Genomic DNA, 21,646 nt, shown 5'->3' with positions numbered 1-21,646 from the left:
GTTCTCTTGGCTCTGCCTGGGTATTATTTGGGAACCAGGAGGCTGAATGTTATTTACTGAATGTTATTTACAGACTTGCTTGAATGGCTTAAGTCTTAATTCACAATTGCCTTGGATATATACACTTTATGGTTGGGATCCTTGCAACAAACAAATTAGCTGACTTTGTGAACATACTATGATGTTCAAGGTTTTTCAAATGCTATTCGATGAAATCAATTTAAAAAATAGAGGTAAAAATATCAGTAATCTTAAATAATGCTATGCCAGATCCTCCATGAAGGTTCAATGGGATGGAATATTAGTTTCCCTCCTTGTATAACACTGCAAGGAAAGGAGGAAAGAAGTCATCTCCATGAAGGTGCATGGCAATGCTGTTCCTCTTCTCCCTCAGGAGTTCTGCAAAAGAGCAGTTTTCAGTTCCAGTTAAGGCCTCTCAGGAGCACACTGTGAGAAAGCCTGCAGGGAAAGCATCAAACTACACATCTCCTTCAAGTTTTGTTTCACACATTCTCTCCTACTTCTCCTGCCTCAATGAGGAGTACACCAGAATTGCTACAGATCTGGAAAAAGCCAGGATCACAGGTCCAACTGGCACTGCCCTCCAGATTTCTTGATTTTTTTTTCTAATTTTTTCTCATTTTTCAGGCATGTTTCACATGGACACGTCATATGCATCTTAACGGACTGTGATGCACAGAATGGCTACTAACAAAGGGTGACATTCCAGCAGCCTTTCAAACTACTACACTCTCCCACTCAGATCCACATGTGTACCTGTCCATGCATTTCTTCTACTCCTTGCCCCTAAACTCCCATGTTTCTTGTCATCTGTCCATATCATCTCTCTTTTCTGACCACCCACACTGCTCCCAGGTATTCTGCCTTCTGACACTCTAGTTCCTGTCATCTGTATGTCCTCCTCTTTCCGATTAAAGTCCAATGTCCACTATCTCCTGCTGCAGTTCTTCCCTTTGTCCTCCTTGCAGCGACCATGGTTTATTCTTTCTTTGGTCCTCAGAGAAAATTCTGCTCAGGGTGCTACTTGGGTTAGAAGGCATGAGAAATGACAACAAAGCTAGGAATGTTCTAACTCATCAACCAGATGCCTAAGAACATCCTATGCCACCACAGCTCTCAAGTATAGAAGCACTTGTTTACCCCCTCAGACTGTAGAAATCACCTTGGGAGCTGTGTGTGGCTCACAGCCATAGCTTGAACTGTTTGGATGCAAGCCTGCATTCAGGAGAACGCTTCCAAGAGCTGGCACACCACCTTTTTTAAGCGTGCCCTTTAAGCAGTAGCAATTGAACAGGCATAACCCCCATGGCACGGCTTGAACCCACCAGGCATCCCAGAATACCAGTCTGCTTGGATCCTTCACAGATTATGTGTATGGGAAGGTACTATGGGATGGTTGTTAGGAGCTGAAATGAGGATCTGTGACAAGGGGCATAGAATATTTTGCACTTCAGGATGCTCTTGAGCCCCCATGCCACTGAACATTGAAGATTGAAGAGAAACTAAAGAGTGGGTGTTGCAAATCTTTACAGATTCAAGTGGTCCTGGCATGGCAAATCACTGGGGGTAAATCATTGGGGCATGAACTCTGCCTTCCTACAGTGAGACACTTGGCAGCAAACATGGGGGCCATCATGCAGAGAGAGCTCAGGACATTAATTATTTTCTTGCTGAATTTTTGTTGAATAGGGACAAATATGATTCGGTTCTTCAATTGCTGTCCTCCAGAACTCACTGTCTTAAGGCTGTATCAAATGGAAAAGGAGGAAGGATAAAATAAAGTGTTGGGCAATACTTGAGCAGATCAAGTGCTGATAGGACATTGCCATATAAATACTTCAACCCTGTATCTCCAGCAGCAAAATGTTACAAGTCTGCTTTTATATTCTTTCCTGGCAGAAGTCTCTGCCCTATGGTACTACTAAATTCTATTTGGATTTTAAGAACCTACTAGGAGGTGTCACTTGCACCACACATGTGACATGGGTGCCTTGTGGGTATCTACAATAGCCTCATTAACATGAACAGCTATTGACAAGGTCTTGGAACTGCTCACAAGTGAAGTAGATTTTCAACATCCTCATGAGACTGAGAAATATATCACTCTTTAAAACTGCTCATACAGCACAAGCAGGCTTTGCTATTAGCTCTGTCGATAAACATATCTCGGGATTTGTGACTTGAAGACAGTGATGCTCCATGCCGAGAAAAGGGAGTGGAAAAGAAAATGTTGCCATCTGTTTGTGTAGAAGTTTAAATTCATGCACCAGATCTCCTGCACTGTGAAAGATGAGTCTTCTCTTTTTCTTACAGTCTTGAGAGTTGAGGCAGCAAGACCTGAAAATAGACTGAAAGGGTGTTCACCATCAAGCTTCAGCCTCTGATTCAGATGCCTACTTTGAAAGCCCCCAGAAATCACAGAACCTCTCTCCAAAAATATCAATCCATCATCCTGTTTGCTGAAGCTGCACTGACATTCAAGGGAAGCTGGGTTGCTCATGTGAACTCTCAAGGGACACACCACATCTCCACAGGGTCATTATGGGTCACCCAGGTTTGGATTCTAACATTATATTGTTATGATAACATTTCAAATATAAAGGTTTTAAAATGACATTGCTAAAATTCACCTGAATGACAACATTGATGCCTGACAGAGGTAAATTAAAAAAACCTCAGGTATCAATACTTGTTTTTATTTATAATAATTTGTGGTAACCCAGATCTAGAATTGCCTAGACAACTGTGATTTAATCATGTGCAACTGCCAGCTTGCATTTTTGCAGGCACATCTACCCTGACAAAGGTTTTTAATATTTAAAATCATGCAGATTATCTATTCAGCCCTCAGAAAACTCATTGTGATTAATTCAGTATCTCAGTTTCAGGCACTTCAACTTATGACACCTTTCTTCAGGCTACAGAGAGCTTTATTAATTGTACTAAAATTCCTGTGCAAATATTTAAAAAATATTATTTAGTACTCAGTTAATTTTTTTATATGAGTGTGTTATCATCTATCACTGTTGTCACAAATCTCTATATCTCAGAAGAATTTTTTACTCTGCTTTTAAAACACAATTTTATTCTAGGAGCCTCTGTTTATGTACATTTATCAGTCATGTGCACTCAGAAATGCTTATATCACATCTGAGGTCAGGAATTCAGCTGCATTTAAATTATATGCCAGATGGATGGGCAATGCATACATTTCAGTTCTTTGACAACTTAATGAACATATCTCTTGGCAAGATGAGGTTATCTGAACATCCCAAATCATCTGTCACATTTGTCTCCAAACTTTTGGGCTGTAGTCTATAGTCAGCAATGAAAGCTGACCCCCACACTGCCTCAATGATCTTTAACTGAAAAAACAATTATTTGCATTCTAGTGCAGCATCTTACAATGGCCTTGTCAAGTAAAGGGGATAAATACTGATTTATAACGAGTTTCAGAAATCTAGAAACTTTACGTAACTAAATCTCTCACCCTTCAAGTAAATTATTTTGTTAGCCATTTAACTGGAAACTATGCAGGAAAAAAGTTTTTAGCACACATCTTCAAGCCGACAATTAAACTGGTTGCCTCATTTTTGAAAGACTACCTGCAAGTACTGTTGTCTCTAATCTTAGAGTGGTCAGGAAACAGAACTTTAGTTAATATTTTCAGTTTCTCAGCAAGGAAAAGTCTGAGACACATAAGTTGAAATTTCCTACAGAAGAACCAAAAGTTGGCAAAACAAGTCAAATAGAACATTTCTTATCAATTTTACCACCTATACACCAACAACATTAAAAGAATCTATACTTAAGGGTGCTACATTCCCTTGGGAATTGATTCACTAGTATCTTAACTGGAAGCCCCAAATGTCCTTGAGTTTCTTACAACTAGTGGATAGCTGAAAAGTTGGTTTATAGGAATCACCCAAGGTCACTTATGCACTGATTTTAGTGGCAAAGCTGCAATGAGAACCTGGAATTTACTGGCTTTCATCCTAATGGTCACTTCACCAAACCAAGACACCACCTTTATGGGAAACAATGATAATAAAACACAGCAGTGCTCTCAAATTGCACCAAAACTGCACTTACACTGCTCTGAAAAGCTATAATTCAGTCTGAAAGTTAACAAAATTGCTGGGCCAACATGCTCTAAATATATAACGTCACAAAGAACATAGTTTTTCTTAGTAGAATAATATTGCAAAAAGAGCAAGAGAAAGAGTATGGAAAGAGAGCAGAAAACTCTGTCAAAATGTTAAAAAGGAAAGAATAGTAAGTAATGGAAACTATTTAGTCATTCTTCAAGCTCCTACTGAACTCAGATGCAATACTAGCAGCAAGACTTTGAACACGGAGAACGCTGAGACTCAGAACACTGAGATGAAAGTTCATGGAATCATAGAATAGTTGGGAATTGGAAGGGACCCTTTAAAGGCCACCTAGTCCAACATTTCAGCTATGAGGGGACAGTTGTCCAGACCTCACAAGGGTTGGAATCCCTTGGTATCCCTTCTCTTCCTTTTGGCATGGGTTAGCACAACATCATTGATAAGCAGAACCTCAAATAGACAACCTGTTCCTGTCTGGCGACCCTCACTGCTGGCACTTGTCATCCCCCTGGCAAGACAGCTGCTCAGTGCTTCTCTGTGCCTCCCCATCCCTGACTGATATCATTCCCATTTCTTGTTGTCATCCTCTTCATTTTTCCCAGAGTCCTCCATCTTCTGGAATGTCAATCCACATCTTCCAACGTTACTCCAGGGACATTCATCCAAATTTGCTCTTTCTGTCAGCTATTCTCACCTCCCATCACCCTTTCCTGTAAGTAGTTCTGACTCTCAGCACATCCTTTATGGTATATCACCTTCTTCTGTACTCTCTTTGCTCACGTAACCATTTTGACATAATGTAGTCTCTTCCTTAATTTGTAAAGAAAAAGAATGGGAATGGTGGTCTGTATCCCCCTTATTTTGGTAACCATTCAGCCATTTTATTCTACCTCTCCCTTTTAAGCTCACAGACTGCAACCACTAACTCAAGTCAATGATCTTGGCTTTCACCAGTTGTTTTAATTGAACCTTACTTTCAACAAGATCTCTAATTACCTCATCCTAATTAATGCTGTGAATCAGTAGTTCCTTCCTCAGTTTCAATGTGACTTCATTCTGCTCTTTTTGGCCTATCATCTTTTTCTCTTTATCAAGAGATTCCAATCTGTTCATGTTGATAGACTACTGCAGACAATTATCACTGACAATTACATTTTCTGGAAGCAGCCTTTGTACTTTCTCTCCCAAGCTGCTCTTCTCTTCTGAGAGTCCACCCCCTTGTGATTTTTCAATTATTTTGAAACTTTACTTTTCAATCATCTTTCTTGCTCTCAAAGAAAAAAAAAAAAAAAGGAAAGAAAAAGAAAAAAAAGAGCGGGAATATGCTGGGATCACCTTGCTCACCATTTACCAACACTGCCTAAAAACAAACTTAACAACACTGCCTCATAATTTCTTCAAATCCCACTTGTCTATATCCTTCTTATGTTATCTTTTAATTATTTACTTTTAGACAGAGACTGCTTTTTCACAGAACCTAAGATAGAGAGGTAATTTTCTATAAAGAGGCTATCAAACACCATGGTTATATAAATACAAATTACAACAGGACTTTAGATTTCCATGCTGTAAGAGCATAGTATGAAGACCTTGATATAAAGAAAACAGAACTACAAAGCTTAAGAATGTGAACTAGGCCTTAAAAACTCATTTCTCAGACATGCTGGACATACATGAGTATAATATATACATCAACTGTGTGGCATACATCCATTGTCTTTAGAAATAGAGGTTTATACATAGAATCCTGTCTTCAGTGTAGGCTATAGACATTTTATTACTAATTTCAGTATGGTCAAGGATTTTCCATCTGAATCTCATAATACATATATTTTCAATATTTGTAAAGGAGAAGACAGGCAGAATATATATAACAATAACATTTTGTAGTTATAGTCAGTGACTAGAAATGATCTTTACAGCTTGGTTTCTAATTCTGTATGGAGTTTGAATGCTAAGTTTGACAATACCCAGGTTCCAAAGCAAATATTTAAAGGATCACATGCATGACTTAAGAAAACATTGCCTTTTTTGTAGTAGCTAGTTTTACATGGTCTCTTCTGAAATTTAAGGGAATAAATTATTCATCAGCCAGCACTTGTCCTTAGATGGCATAACTTAGATGTCAAAACCACCCAAAACATCCACATTTGCCAAACCTGTCTTGCATGAAATGGAATGAAGGTATTTACATAAGGAAAATGCCAAAGCTGAAAATTAACCCTTTCAGAGCTTTAGTACAATCAAATATTGCAATAATTATTATCATATCAAATATTTATTTAACTGTTAAAAAAGGATCATAATATTCCCACTGAAAGTGTGTTTGCCAGTCAGACTGGTGGTCTTCCTGGTTTGGGGAGAACAATTGGCTTTTTGTAATACTGCCTTTCACTTAATAGGCCAAGAAGAAAATTCGACATGAAGTTTTAATACAAAACATATGAATTTGAATTGCTTTCTCTGATACAAAAGGGTGCAGTAAATCTCAGCTTTTGTGACAAATATATCTCTTGGAGAAAGGACATTTCTATAGAAGTGCCTCCATAAACAATGGTGTCTGTTTTTCTGGTGGTGTACAGGGGAAAGGGAGACTGAATGCTGACAGAAGGACACTGTGTGAGACCCTTATATGCATGTATGCTAACTATGCCAAGGAACAGGAGTGTCTGACAGATGTGGTAAAACTGTGAGGGGCTTCCATACCTGTCTGTACTCTTACAAAAAGTCCTCACTTCAAGGCTGGGCTGAAAAGGACTTGCTCAACACACACAATGCCTTTACATGCATTTCTTTCCACCTTTTACAAACAAGAACTACTCACAGAAAACACTGGAAGAAAGGTTTCAAAAATGGGACTGTGACCAAATGATCCATCTGGAGCAGACCTCTAGGCTCATGAGCTTAGTGCATGTTACTACCATGCAAGGTGGTCGGTGGAGGAACCAGGCTATAATGTGCACTGCTTCCAGTCCACCCCTATCTAAAATAGGCAGGCATAAGGACTCAGCTGCAGCATTACACCCCACCTACTGCAGATCCCTTACCACTACTTAGGAACTTAGAAGGAGGTTTACAAATTAGGCCAAAAACATTATTTACAACTATTAACATGGGAAGTTATTACTATATGTCCCTCACCTTCCTTGCATCTGATTTTAAACTCACTTATCATACTCAAGTGTGATACTTTGTGCCCTTCCAGGGCTTAAGCTATCTCTACTTGGTATTAACTATACTACATTATTTTGGAGAGTCTGAGAAATATATCTATGTGCCTATAGGCTCCCTCTCAAAACCCATTGAAAGATTGCTTTTGCATATAGACTATGACAGAGATTACATTATTTACAGTCCTGCTGTGTCATGCTCGCACTGAGAACTAGTCTAGTAAAAACATAAACACTGATAAAAATTACCAAGATCTTGCAGTCTTTATTGAGATGAGTTTCCACAAAAGAGACGGAAAATTTTCCTAGAGTAGGGATTGTAGGAATCAAGCCAATCTTACAAGGATTAGGTTTTGAATGGCAAGATACTTTCTCTTTTTGTTTTTTTTTTTACTTTATGCCCATCTTGCTACAGCTATGACTGAATATGTTAATCAAAATTCTATAGAACTGTACTCATTTGTGTGTGTTTACTTTTCATTTGCATAATTATCTTACAAAAGGAGCATTTCTCCTTTGTGTTAGATGCCTTACGATGTAATTTAAAGCCACAGTTACCAAAATATCCTATTCCAGCAGTCCCATCACTCTTGATTCCATAGTCCAGTCATTACCATAAATTATTACACAGGACCTAAATATCTATTTCCAGTCTCAGGATGTCCAAACAGTCCTGCAGTCAAAGAAATTAGATATTCCCCCTGTGATGTGCCCTAAGAATCTGCATTTAGTGTTTTTGACAGAAACAGTAAAAACATCCAAAACTTAAAAGGCCTTCACAAAAAAAATCAGGAAACACAATTATAGAATGCCTTAATTTAAAAAATAGGATTTGGGTGTTTGAAACACAGGAAATGCTTATGGAAATGAGCGAGAACAAACAGTGATACATATCAGCATAATCAGTGCAAATCTACAAATACATTTTACTATTAGATATGTATTTTAAAAAATATACAGATTTGATTAAGCATGACATCAAATGTTCAGCTGGCTATGGGTGGGATGGAACAGAGCAACGGAGATAGCGTGCATTTTCAAAACAAACAAAAAACCAAACAAAACCCAAACAAAGTCAAGAATGAAACAGGTCTTCTCTGTCACCTCTGAGGAGGCCAAGAGGGCATGAAATCCCAAGCAGCTTACAATAAGCACGTATCTCTTGGCCTCTGTTTATTCTGTGACTTCTGTTTTGAGGAGATAAGCAACTATCACTTTTCTGTAGCCTATGAATATTGTCTAGGAATTTCTGATGTCTGCTAATTCTGAATTTCTCCCCTCAGTACTCAGAGTACATGCAACCCAAGTCCTGCTTAAACTCAACAGGGAGTGGGTTGCAGGCCTGTGGTGGGCTAGTTCCACAGAAGATGGTCTCATTATCGAACACCAAACAGAAGGATTTTAAATGGCTCCTAAACAGGGATGAATATGTTTTTGCATCCTTCCACCTCCCAGCTAGAGTAGCCATTGAATATCTGTGCCACCCTTTTATACTGTCTCAAGAACCTGATTCACCAAGATTATTATATTCCTACTTTTAGCAATTTCTTTAATTTGCAAAAGGATGTGAGCATGCCTGAACTTGAGGGTTATAGAATGAAAATAAATACGCATCTTTAACTGGACTGCTCTTTAACAAAGGTGAAGTAGAATTCTAGGGAAGTAACACAGAATAGTTTTGAATAATCTCTGGGGACAGTAATATGCCTACCATTTGGAGAAGTTCTGTACCTAATGCAGAGTTTGAAGTTGATATCAGATAAATTCTGTTTTTTTATCTCTTGTGCTTATTACATACAAAGCATAGTACAAAACCTGTGATACAAAGAAGTCTCTCATTGGGCTGCAAAAGCCAACTCACTATCTAAAGACATTGTTCTTTAAGTACATAAATCAGTAAGTACAGAAAATTTAAATAATTATTTTGTTATCTACACTTTATAAAACATATAGATGACTGTAATTACTTCATTTCAAATATCTGAAGATGGTTGTTACCCATTTCCTTTCTAAAGAACTAAAAAAATCAAACTTATTTACTGTGACACTCCTTTGATCATCATATAGTTATAGAATTACACAGTTCAGCTGAACAAAAACACCACCAAAACTGCTTACTATTTGTAACGAGCAACTTAAAGTTCCTCTTCTTTTTCCACACTGGCTAGTTAAAGACTTTATCCATTTCAACAGATATCATCAGACTTTCTTTAAAAGAAAAATATGAACTATTTTCAGCCTACTCACAGAAACTCATGGTGTATAATGTCAAACTCTTTGATTTGTTGCACATTCATTGCAAAATGTAATTTTGTCTTGTTTTTAATGGCCATGGCCAGAGTACACTTATTATTATGGCTGATTTAAGTCACTGATTTCTTTGCACTCAAAATCACTGAAGTATACAAAACCAGAGAAGTTCTACAGAATTTTAATTTTGAAAAACAATATCTCAGACTGAGCCTTCTCTTTTCTCTGAAAAGTCAATCAGATTAGTAGTGTGCACACATAGAGCTCTCAATGAATATAAACTAGAAGGAAGTTGCCTATGTGCTATGCAGAATTGTACAGGCAACTCTCAGTTGTATGTGGGTGTGTAACCCAGGTTGCAGATTAGCAGTGCTATGCTAAAACAAAGCAGAAAAAAAAAGGAAAAACACCCACCATTCTTCTTTGGATTTCTGATCTCACTTTTACTTGAGTTTAACTTCATTCTTTGATAAATGCAATACACGTAGGAAGTTCTTATCTAATGTGGACATGCTTTGTATTACCTGTGTGTTACCTTTATGTGGGTTAGTCTATTCCATTGCTAGTTTCAATACTTAGGAACTGACTGTGCAACTGTGCCACTATGGAAGAGCCCAGCAGCCTACAGGTTTTTTTAACATTTGCTAAAGACCAATTACTTGCCAAAATACCTCCCTAACTCACCTCAAAAATCATCAGCGTTCCCTTTAATATTATTTTTTTAAACCCATGAGTGATAAAAAAACCTGCTGTATTACTGGATTCCTAGTAATATAAATAAAATGTTGAGATGCTTGAAAGTCAAAGCAAAAGCAAAAAAAGTGAACAAACACAATGCACTTAAAAGCAGACAGACAGAGTGGACTCCTCTGCCCTCAAGGCCTAGAGACTGACAAAAAGCCATTTTATAATAAGACTTTGTAGCTGTACCAAAAACCTTTACTTAATTTGCTAACTACATTTTATTAATTTAGAGGGTAATTAACACCGATTATGCTTTTAAAATACAATGTGCTCTTGGGCAATGCAACAAAAGCAATGGTTTCCTTTTGAAAAAATTGAGAGGGAAAATTGATTCCTGCTGCCCCCTCCCCATTCTCATTTTTGTTTGCATAATATAAACAGCATCTATTTCATGAGCAAAGCCAAAAGAGAGATAACCCAGCATGCTAGCCGAGTGCCCTGAGATCCATGAACTCCAAAGGCAACTGGAAGGAACTGGCAGTCCCTCTCCATCCTCAGGAAGGGAACCCAGACACTGACAAACCCTGGGAAGCAGCTGCAGGAGTTTATCTGCTGGGAAGGAGGAATGGCTTAAGCACTTCACAAGAAGTAGGAGAATTACAATACTCAGTGTATGAAACATTTGCTCTTGTAGAAGGATTCATGAAGAGGCTGCCAAAGGGCCAGTGGGGCAGCAGAGGGCAGGAAAGGAACAGGGGTAGACAGTCTTTTCTTCAGGGAATCTGTTTTGTTTTGTTTTTTTTTCTCTCTCATCAGAAAATTAAAACTATTGACTTAACATTACCCACGAACATTAAAGATCAATGCAGATATAAAATAGCATGATATTCTTTGCTATTCTGAAAAGAAAGGACTAATCCACCAGCCCTGCATTCTACCTTTGGCAACAGCTTAACTAAAATGAAAGCAAAAGGCTCTTCATACTGTGACACAACAGTGTACTGAATTGGAATGAACCTTCTTGCTCCTTTGAATTTATACCTTAATACATTAGTTTTGATATGCTGACTACGATCAAAATGACACTGATGGCAAAAAGTGCAAGCACTGCTTTAATTTATGTATACATTCAGTTCTTTGAGGAATCTCTCTAAACTACTTGACATCCTGTATCAGTGTGTTCCACCGAGTAATAGCATTGCACAAAACGTTACTTTATATGTTGGCTTTTAATTTCACTGAACATCCTCTTGTCCTGTTAACACTGGAGAAAAATAAAACTAAATACTTCTGTCACAAGATTTCTTACTGGCACAATTCTTAAAAATCCACTTAATAAAAACTACCTGCCCTTTTTCAGGTAGCAATACAGTATAGTCATATAGCCAAAGGAATTATATCAAAAGAAAAACATTTATCAAAATATTTGCTTTCAGGTTTGTTTACTGTTTATTATTTTAATTTACATCAGTTGCTCCTTGAAAAACTTCCAGGGAAATAATTTAATTTTTTTTTTCTTTCCCACTGCATAGTAAATACAGCCTTCTTAGTATTTCAGAAGTATAGTACTATAGAAATGCTAGGGCCTGCTTCTGCTCCAAGTGAAGTTAATGGGAAAACACCAACTGACTTTATTAAGAGTTAGGTCAGGCCCTAGATTTGCAGCTTTTGAAATTTCATAGTTGAAACTTTTCTGGCTAATCCTCAGAACTGACTACTTCTACAACTATATACTATTTACAGCTTTATTTATATGTACTTCTTTATTACAATATGTAATATCAATGTTCCTTGTAAAGGTTACTATTTTAAAGAAATTAGACTGAAGTTATTGCCAATCAACCTTTTAATAAACTTAAGTGGGATGACTTTCAGAATTTTTCTCAACATATGATTCAGTTTTTATTCACTCCTTCTATCTTTGACAATTGCTTAACTACCTTAATTTCAAAGCCTTTTTCAGTGTAATAAAAATGTCCTTTTGGTAGAAGTTTATTGGTCCCATTTCAAATTATGTTCTGAAACATTTCTATACTGATGAGGACTCATTATTTTGGCAATTTTTCTGTTTCAACACAGTATATAAAGCCATGCCTCTCAACCAATCAACCTCAGTATAAAAGTGTGAGGTCAAATAGATTGCTCACCAAATCGAGTTGTCTGATCACATATAGACACAACTGTCTGAATTGTTGCATATGTTATATAATGTTATCATACAAATTTATGCATTTGCATTATTGACTGCTGCTTGTGTATGCATATGTTAACTTGCTGGTCATAAAACTACAACAAAGGACAAGATATACCAATACTGAATTCAGACCTCTAGTCTTGTCTCTCCCAAAATTAAGAAAAATCTCTGTTCTTTATGACTGATCAATTCATGATTTTGTGCTTGATTTATAAACATTTTCCAAAATTAAACTGTGAAGTTAATGTCAAATACTGTGTTGTAACTTTAAATATAACTGACATATTAGAACAGATAGATGGGTAATTATGATAAACTACACAATAGTGCTACTGCAGATAATATCATTTATCAATCCTGTGGTCCCCATCATTCATGCATTTACAGTTTGGGAATACAGTGACTGCAAAGGATAATAATTCATAATGGCTACATTCTCAGTATTTCATGCTAGCTCACTAGACAAAATAAAAAAGGTTAATTGTATAACTGGAAAAATGTAAAATTTTATTCCAAGAAAATTAACAAGCTACACAGGTAAATTTTGGCAAATGCAACTTTATATTGAAATCCACACATCTGTATCTTAAAGAAGGAAAGACTCACAGACTCTAATGTATTTCTAAAATACTAAGAAATCATATTATATGCTTTCACAAGTTAAAACTTAAATAATTTAAAACAACCAATACACCAAAATGTGCAGAAAATATAAACAAGACTGTGCCTTCAGTAGAATAAATGCTTCACAAATTGTGCAAGATATCATACTAAGGCTGCGGTCTCCCCATGACAGCTGTCTTAAAATATAAACATACATCAACTGCCTGTGTTTCTCAGAACAAACTAGAAAGGGTGGCACACCTAGAAAAAAATCATATAATCCCAGTGATGTGCATATTGATTTTGGGAACCATTGGAGTAAAAAGGAAAAAAGAGGACTAAGTGATCTTTCATGCACTCCCAAATGACTGACCAGAGTTATTGATTCAATTTTCCTTGCTTATTTGCTTCAATGCTAAACAAAATGGAAGATACTAGATAACCCTTTAAGGCAACATGTGTTTATTCTGTATAATTATAATTGTTCAATTATGACTGTATATTATCATTAACGTTGCCTAACAGACTGATATCTAGCTTTTTAAAAAATATAAATAAGAGTCTATTAAACTTTATACCAAATCAGCAAAAAACACAGAATACAGTTAAATGTTAGTAATTTCACTGTTAAGGAAAATGGTAATTAGAAAGAGTAATATATTTGGAGAAAAAAAAATCAAAGTAAAAATCTGAACAAAAATGCTGCTTTGGAATGCTCCCCAAAACTTACTCACAAGGCAAACAGATTTGTAAGTGTGATAATCCGATAATGCATGGCACATCTTTAATCAGTTACAGTACTTGAGTCCCCAGTTTTCAGTCTTTGCAAAATAATAATTGTATGAAATGTTTTAAAGGTCTTGAGATGTCTAAAATTAGTTTTATCAACACATTAACCTCATATCAACTTAATTTATTAAGATGTCCAATGCTAATCGTTTTGATGTTCTTATTTTATGTAGTGATATACACAGCATTTAGCACTGATACTTAGCACCTGCTACTTTCATAATCTAGATTTCAACCACATAAAGGAATTCAGGGCAGTAGTTCAGTCCTTTGTTCTTAATTACAAACCTTCAGCAGTGGTCAGCAGGAACATGTTTAGGTTTAAAACAGGATTAGAGGTGAGCTATTGCAGAGACTGCAGAATGTTGCCCAAATCCTTACAGCTGCTGACGTCCCATTCTTGATTTTCTCCTCAAGACATGGCTACAGGCCACAATTGCTTAGCAGAGAATGGTAGTGTTTCACAAGGCTAAAGATTTACAGATGCTCCCTCATATAACACAGTAAGGTTCCCTTGGTAACCTGGATTTTCTGCAGTAAAGAAGGGTTGTGCTGAAACAGCGCCTCAGCTCCCTGTTGGAGAAAATGCAGACAAAAGGATTGATTCCAGCTTGGGCAAAACTCATCCAGACAGCGGCCGTTAGAAATCCCCCAGGTACTACAGGCCCTCTTGCAAAAACTCTCCAGTAACAGGCTACCAAATAGGGACCCCACAAGGTCAGAAAGAGGAATGTCATGATGTAGAACATTCTGCTGATTCTCTTCTCCATTTTGAATTCATCTAAAACCAGTAGCCTCCTCCTGCCTGTGGTGTTCGCGTTTTGCCTGATTCCCAACAAGGTTGGAGGTGTGGGACCCCTTCCAAATCCAGCCAGCCAATTCGCAGCTGCTTGACCACTCGCTCCAGGACCATGAAAAGTCCAGTTCTGGCTCACTGCTGCAACAAACTGGACTGGCTTCATTTTCCTGCGATCGTGAACAAAAAATATCAGCTTGAGGTAGACAAGCTGTGTGGCTAGGAGGATAAGGGCAAGAAGAAGCATAAATCCCAATGAATCATTAGCCCTGAAGGAACGATGCTGGAAAGTGCATTGGTCTTCCTCCCTAATGAATGAGTAGGTGCCCACATCTAAAACTGGGGGGAAAGCCATGGCTACCGAGAGAGTCCACACCATACAGATAACAGCCAAACAAGTCCAGAAGGTCAGTCTTTTCGTATAAAAACGGTGGTGGGCAATAGCTAAGTATCTTGTGACACTTATGCAGAATAACATGAAAGCAGTGTGAAAGCAGGACAAAACCCCCAAAAAGGCAATCACTTTGCAAGTAAGAGTCCCATACGTCCACGTAGAGCCATTTTTAACCGAGGTGAAAACAAAAGGGAAACAAATTGCAGATCTGAGGATATCTGAGCAGCAAAGATCCAACAGGAAGTAGTAAGGAGCTCTATGCAAGGTCTTATCTTTGACTAGCAAAATGGAGATCAGAAGGTTACCCACCACACTGACTCCTATTATGAAACCCAGTGAAGTCAGTTTCAGAAAAGCTGTTAAAGGAGAGAGATTTTGCAAAATGTTGTCAGCTGCATGGCTGTAGTTCGCCATAGATGGATGGATGATATGTATATTGCCTCAGTCAAGTCTCATGATCTATATTTAAGAACAAGGAAAAAATAGATCCATACATCTTACTGAAAATGTAATCCACAAACAGAACTGATCTTGTGTCTAGTCATACAGTACATCCTCTTCTTTCTGATTTGTCATGCCATCAAAATATCTGAAAAAAAATCGAGCTATCAGTTCTTAAGTTAACACAAAATGATGTCAGAAAGTGCTAGCAAAGATGTTAATTTATGGAGAACCAAATGAAGTTGTAAATTTGAGTACTATTGTTTGTTTTTAAAAAACATGAGGCTTTTTTTTTTTTACTAACTATTTAGTATAATTGACTATTGGCAGATTTGGCTTGTTACAGTTTCACGACTGCCCAGTGCCCCTTATATTTGGTAGCACGTATAATTTCACAGTTAAAGCCTCAGAGATTTTATGAATCAAAAGATTCCCAGTTTGCAAGCTCAAGAGTTAATCATTGACATCTTTTTTAAAGAATCTCCAAAGACTGCTGATATTTTGACATTACCTACATTTATTTTACGGCTACAGTATTTGTCAATGTTTTAAGAGGCAACTACTGTGTTGATATGGATCACACCCAAAGAAACCCTGCAGAATTTATGTTTTTTAACCCAAGTCACCAAAGCACATTAATCACACAATATTAGTTTATGCATTTTGTAGAGAGAAACAGTATTCACTATCCCCCTCCCTTCCTGCTATAAACAATAATTTTATCATTTAGGCTTTTAGATAAACAAGTATCTAGACAGTCGATAGCAGTATGCTTTAGGGTGTCGTCCCCCTCGGCCTCCCCCCCCTTCCCCCGTGCTTTAATGCAAATTGTTAAAGCCTCGACATAATTCATAATAAGCAACGGTCATTGTAAATACTGAGCAAAAATAGGCAGCACAGCCAAGATATAATGCCCACCCTTTCGGGAGGGCTAGTTTTGGTAATACTCAAATAAACATATAAATTGTTGGGGTATTTTTATTGCTTTTTTTTCTTTTTTTTTTTTTTTTTTTTTTTGCTAATTAGGGCTCCGTGATTCCCATTAATCCTCCCAGTGAATCGTACCGGAACACATTTCATGCAATAAAATAAAATAAAGAGCTGTCTGTTGCTGCTTTTATTTATTTTTTTTGTTTGTTTTGTTTTGTTTTTCTTTTTCCTCCCTACAGAGCCAGGGACAGGAGCCACAGCAGGCATGATCAGGCTCCTTCGTTATTCACACGAAGTGTTTCCTATGCCACCTCGGGTGTATAAAGGATATTCCCAATGAATCCCAGCAAAATCCTTCCATTCTTACCGTCCACAAAAGAGCCTGATTGCTGCTGTGTAAACAGAGGCTGATCAGATCACGGCATCGTTTTAAAACCATGAAATCAGGCTCCCCCTCCCCCCTCCCGCCAGCCCCGCGCTCCCCCTCCTCGGAGGAGCGGTCCCCGCGGCGGCCGGCCCTGCCTCCGCACACACCCGCACGCTCGCACCGGCCCCGCTGGCACACTCACACCGCCGCCGGCACACGCACTCACGGCACGGCCGCTCCCCCGCGCCCGGCCATGCAGGGCTGGACTGCGCCGCGCTGCAAGGCAGCCCGGCGCCGCTGCCTGCCATCAGCCGCATCTGCCGGAGCCGTGCGAGAGCCCCCCGCGGCGGGGAGCTGGGGAGAGCGGAAGAGCCATTGTCTGTCCAGGCTTCCATCATGCCACTTCTTTGGAAATAAGCCCCGCACCCCTGAGCGGGAGAGCCCTCTGAGCACGCACCTGCAGCGGCGGCAGCCCTCGGCGCCCCAGCCCTTCTCCTACCTGTTGGCGCCGGAGATCCCCACATGCCAGAGCTGCTCCTTCCCGCCGACCGGGGGCTCCTCTACCCTGGCGGTCTTTTCTATTCTCCTCTACCGTCATTCATTCTTCTTTCTCGCAATCTTTTCCTTTTTTTTTTTTTTTTTTAATTCCTTTTTTTTTTTTTTTTTTTTTTTGCCTCGGTACCTTGGCTGAGGATCCAGTCAGTGGCTCGGGCGGCGCATGCTCGCCGCGCCTCCCCCCTGCGCGCCGAGCCCCGTCCTCCCCTGTCGCAGCGCCACAATCTCTCCCTGTAACGCAGCGGCGGCGGCCGCCTCAATCAGGGCACGGCAGGCTCGGCGGCAGCAGCAGCTGTGCTGTCTCAGAGAGGGCACGGCAACCTCCGCGGCAGCAGCAGCAGCGTCCTCAGTGGTGCGCAGGCAGCCCCGGCGGCAGCAGCCTCCTCAGTGAGGGGAAGGCAGCATCCTCAGTGACGGGAAGGCAGCCTCCTTGGCAGCACGTTCCCATCGCGATGTATAGCCGAGCTGGATTTATTGGCGAGCCTGGGCAAGCCAGTGAGGAAAGGGAGGGGAAGGAATTAGGTCCTGCGCTCCTTGTTTATGCCTCTGGGCTCCCCCTCCCGCCCCATTCGCTTACGACGGGGGTCTGGAAGCGCCCGCCGCGCTGCGCGTCGCAGCCTGTCAGGAGAGGGACCGGGCGGTTTCTTCAGCTGCCGCTGCTTGATCCTCCCGCTCGTGGCTCGTTTTCCTTCCTCCCGGTTCCCACCCGGTGAATTCCTTCTTCCTGACCCTCGAGCCAGGGAGGGCTCCTTAACGAGTTCCGTTGTTGGCGGAGGGCGCATTCGCCGCGGGGCCGCGAGGACGCCGCACCTTTCCCCCCGGCAGCCCGTGGAGCAGCTTCCCGAGGCGCAGCCCGAAGCCGGCGCAGAGCTGTCAGCGCGCCCGCTGCATGGCGGCGGGGACGAACCTGGTGTCAGCCCGCTCCGTCCGCGGCAGGGCCCGCTCTCCCCCTCGGCGCGCAGCGCGGCAGCGGCGGCCGCCGCGGAGGAGCGCCGCCCGAGCCGGCGGCCGGCGGGGATCGATCCCGGGCCGGCCCGATGATGTCATGCGGGCCGGTGGGCCGGGGCGGCGGCGCCGGGAGGCGGCGGGCTGGAGCCTGGGCCGCCGCAGGGGCCTCCGCCGGCCCCGCACCCGCCGGCACCGACTGACCCTCGCTGGTGCCACCGTGGCAAAACCGGGAGGAAGCGGGAGGATTCGGATCCCTCCGCCCTCCCGCCTCTTCGGTTTGTGTGGAAGTTTATTCGGGGGAAGTGGGAACATGGAAGCTATGCCCCAAGAGTAATTCGCTTTGGCTGCAAGGCATTTGAGGAACAGCTTGTTTTGGGTCGAGAGATTTGGATCCTGAGGAACTTCTTCGCTGGGAGCTTCCATACAAGCCAGAATAAATCCTTCTGTGGGACAGATTTATAGGGTTGATTCATAATGTGTGTCACATCTGTGAGACCGTTAGTAGACTACAGGCATTTTTTAAGGCTGTTGTCAGGTTTGCGTTCTTTTTTTTTTTGACACTCACTAAAAGGCATTGGAATTGGTTGCCAAACCACAAAATTAGCTTCAGTAGCAGCCTGACCAAGCCTAGAGGTCTACAGCCACTGGAAAATACACGTATTTAAAACCAGCATCACACTACTTCAACCACATGACTTGTTTCAGATAAAATTTATTTTTAGGCAGAAATCTGATACAAAACTCAGGTACCACATGATACTTTATTCTTTTCTGCAGACATAATTATGAGGACATGATGTGCTCCTCTTTGGGGTGGCAGAGGTTAGCTTCACTTTTAAAAATGTAGAAGTGTTTATTAAAGTTACTACTTCAAGTTGCACTTCTCATGTCACAATCACCTGAGCTGTGCAGAACTCACTCCTTTGTTGTTAAATATATGTACCCACAGTGACATGAACAATGACCTTTGAAGTAATTCTTAAAATGTGAAGGACAAGGAAGGAGCTTTAATTGTCTCTCTAATATAGCAAAGGGTTCTCCAAATGCCATGCTTGGAAATGAAACATTTGCAATGCAAGATTAGGAAGATTTATATTATGTGGTACTGAATGACTATAGTATGGTCATGGTCAAGACCTATTACACTCTGGTATGTGGAAAAATTATGTTTGTTTGTTTTTTGTTTTTTTTTTTTTGTTAGGAGTGTGACACAATGTGACACTATCGTCATTGTCATAAAACTGATCCAGTACCACAGATTTTAACTTTTTATTTCTGTCTGGGCTTTCTTTTAGAGATGTTACAAAATTATATTGCTATATAACATTTTAAAACTTGCTCTCCTTTTAGACCTGTAGCAAACTGCTTAGACGTAATCTGTGAACTGCAGAATTCATCCAGTGTTCAACCACCAGTTCAGCATAAATCCATTTGTCATCACATGTGTAACCTGAGAGCAAGTGTTCTAATTTTGTTCAACAAAATGTGGGCATCTAGATTGAAGTGACACATAACAAAGTTAGTTTCTTATCATAGAAATCACTGAGAAAGAGGTGCTTTTGGGAGCAGATTATCTCATTCTAAGTCACAAATTTAAAGTCCATCATATAGCTTGAACTCCATTCTGTTTGTTGTAAGGTTAGAGTCGGTCAAGATAAACCTTTGTTGCAAAGTAAGAGAGTGGAGTGACACGATGCTGTGTTAAACTGTTGCATGCGTAGCAGGTCACATCCCCCATGTAGGGGAAAAAAAATTCAAGAGTCATGGGGCTGAGAATCTGGAAGGTGAAGGCAAATGTCAGACAAAGATGGCTCCAGAAAGCAAGAACAATTGGAAGGCAGGGAGAAGAAACATGAAGATATGAAAGGTTCAGAAAAGAAAGTGTGAGGCAGCCCAAGGTGCATAGTGAGTGGATTAGGGGTAGCCAAGTAGAATTTCTTGGGGTTTTGGCACAAGGAAGATCCTAAATCTTGAATAAATTGTCCGCCACACAATATAAGGGGGGGTTGGGGGGGAACACTAAGGGCAACACAAAGGGGGCTTCAAAGCACAGAGGGCCAGCACAGAGGGCCTGTGGTCCCAAACAAGCATATCAGAAGAAGTGATTACTCTTAAGGAAATAAGAGTACATCTTTTCTTTTCATACGTATTTACTGCTGTGCCCCAAGAAGGAAGGGCAGAAGAAGAGAGTGTAAGTGAAGTACAAGCACAAGAGTGTTCATGTACCTTATTAGAGTTAGCAGCAGACTGACTAGAGCTTTCACTAGAAAATGAAAGAGGCAAGACAATTTCGCTGATTTTCTGATTCAGATCAAAGATGAGAACCATCTCAGTAGCCTGTCAGGAGCTACTGAGGTTGGACAGGTTTGGACAACTCTACTATAAAGTTCTTGAGAGTTATGGCACAGAGCTCTTTCATTTTCTCCTGTTTGAGTTATTTAAGTATCATGGCCAAGAAAATAACTGGTGAAATACTCAGCTTTGTTGGTAGTAACTGAGGATTCTGTATTCCAAGTCTTTAGGTCTTTTTTCCCAATGAGGTACTATTCAAGAATGACCAAGGAACACTGTTTAGTGAATTGGATACACTAAGTCCATTCCCAGATCAAGGTCATCTTTTTGGAGAATCCTACTTTGATATTCTCAGTCTTTGATATCATGTGCAGATCTGGGCATTTTTCTCCTGTGAGACGATGCCTGGGTACACATGGCCAAGGAGCTAGGAACTTGAGTGCAGAGCTGGGGTATAGTTAAATACTATTGTAGAGGGATTTGTTGGTGTGTAAACAGCATTTGGGGTAGTTGCCATCTATTTCTTTTGAGGATATGTGGCTTGAAATTCACAGTAGTGAACCAGGTGAGAATGCTGGGTGATTACCCATATTTGGAACATTTTCCTCAGAATGGGAGAGGGTTTTGAGAAGTCTGACACTGAGAAATGGAGTCTGAGGTAGAGATTGTGTTAGAAGAAAGGCTAATGATTATAGTTGAAAAGATGGGTTGAGATAGCGTCCTCACTAAGGTTAGTGTCTCTCAATTATTTCAGTGGAATGAGGATTTCAGCATGGGGCCAGAAGCTGTCAATAGCTAAAATCTAAAGTACTCAAGTCCCTTTTGTCTTGAACATTTCAGTATTTAATGTATTCAACTGTCTTGAAATTTGTATATATGCAATGTCAACATATTCTGCTTATGTAAATTTAAGCACTATAGGATTTTCCAATATTCCTACAACACAGGAGAGAATCTACAAGGTGTGCCCACCCCTGTGCAGAGGCCAGCACAAGATTTATGTTTTGCTTGGGAAACTGTGATAGAGTGCATCCTTTTCAAAAGGCTCAAGGAATTTTTTCAAGGGAACTTTCTTGCCCGTGCAGTAGATTTGTGCAACT

General features: G+C 40.2%; 1 protein-coding gene across 2 annotated transcripts; it reads right to left on the bottom strand.

Moving 5' to 3' along the window:
- Positions 1 to 11,662: 11,662 nt before the first annotated feature.
- Positions 11,663 to 18,260, bottom strand: GPR85 (G protein-coupled receptor 85). Of its 2 annotated transcripts, none has more exons than XM_021545244.3 (2): positions 17,251 to 18,260; positions 11,663 to 15,602 (listed from the first exon to the last, which is right to left on the bottom strand). In XM_021545244.3, exon 2 carries the CDS (start codon positions 15,425 to 15,427, stop codon positions 14,315 to 14,317), a length of 1,113 nt encoding a protein of 370 aa, XP_021400919.1. In that variant the 5' UTR covers positions 15,428 to 15,602; positions 17,251 to 18,260; the 3' UTR covers positions 11,663 to 14,314. The 2 variants fall into 2 exon arrangements, with proteins under 2 accessions (XP_021400919.1, XP_021400921.1); XM_021545246.3 differs by lacking the exon at positions 17,251 to 18,260 and adding an exon at positions 16,752 to 16,834.
- Positions 18,261 to 21,646: the final 3,386 nt, after the last annotated feature.

The sequence above is a fragment of the Lonchura striata genome, chromosome 5, assembly GCF_046129695.1.
Source record: "Lonchura striata isolate bLonStr1 chromosome 5, bLonStr1.mat, whole genome shotgun sequence".
Taxonomy (NCBI): domain Eukaryota; kingdom Metazoa; phylum Chordata; class Aves; order Passeriformes; family Estrildidae; genus Lonchura; species Lonchura striata.
Note: the sequence above shows the minus strand (reverse complement) of the source record. Positions and strands in the feature narration are given on the sequence as shown.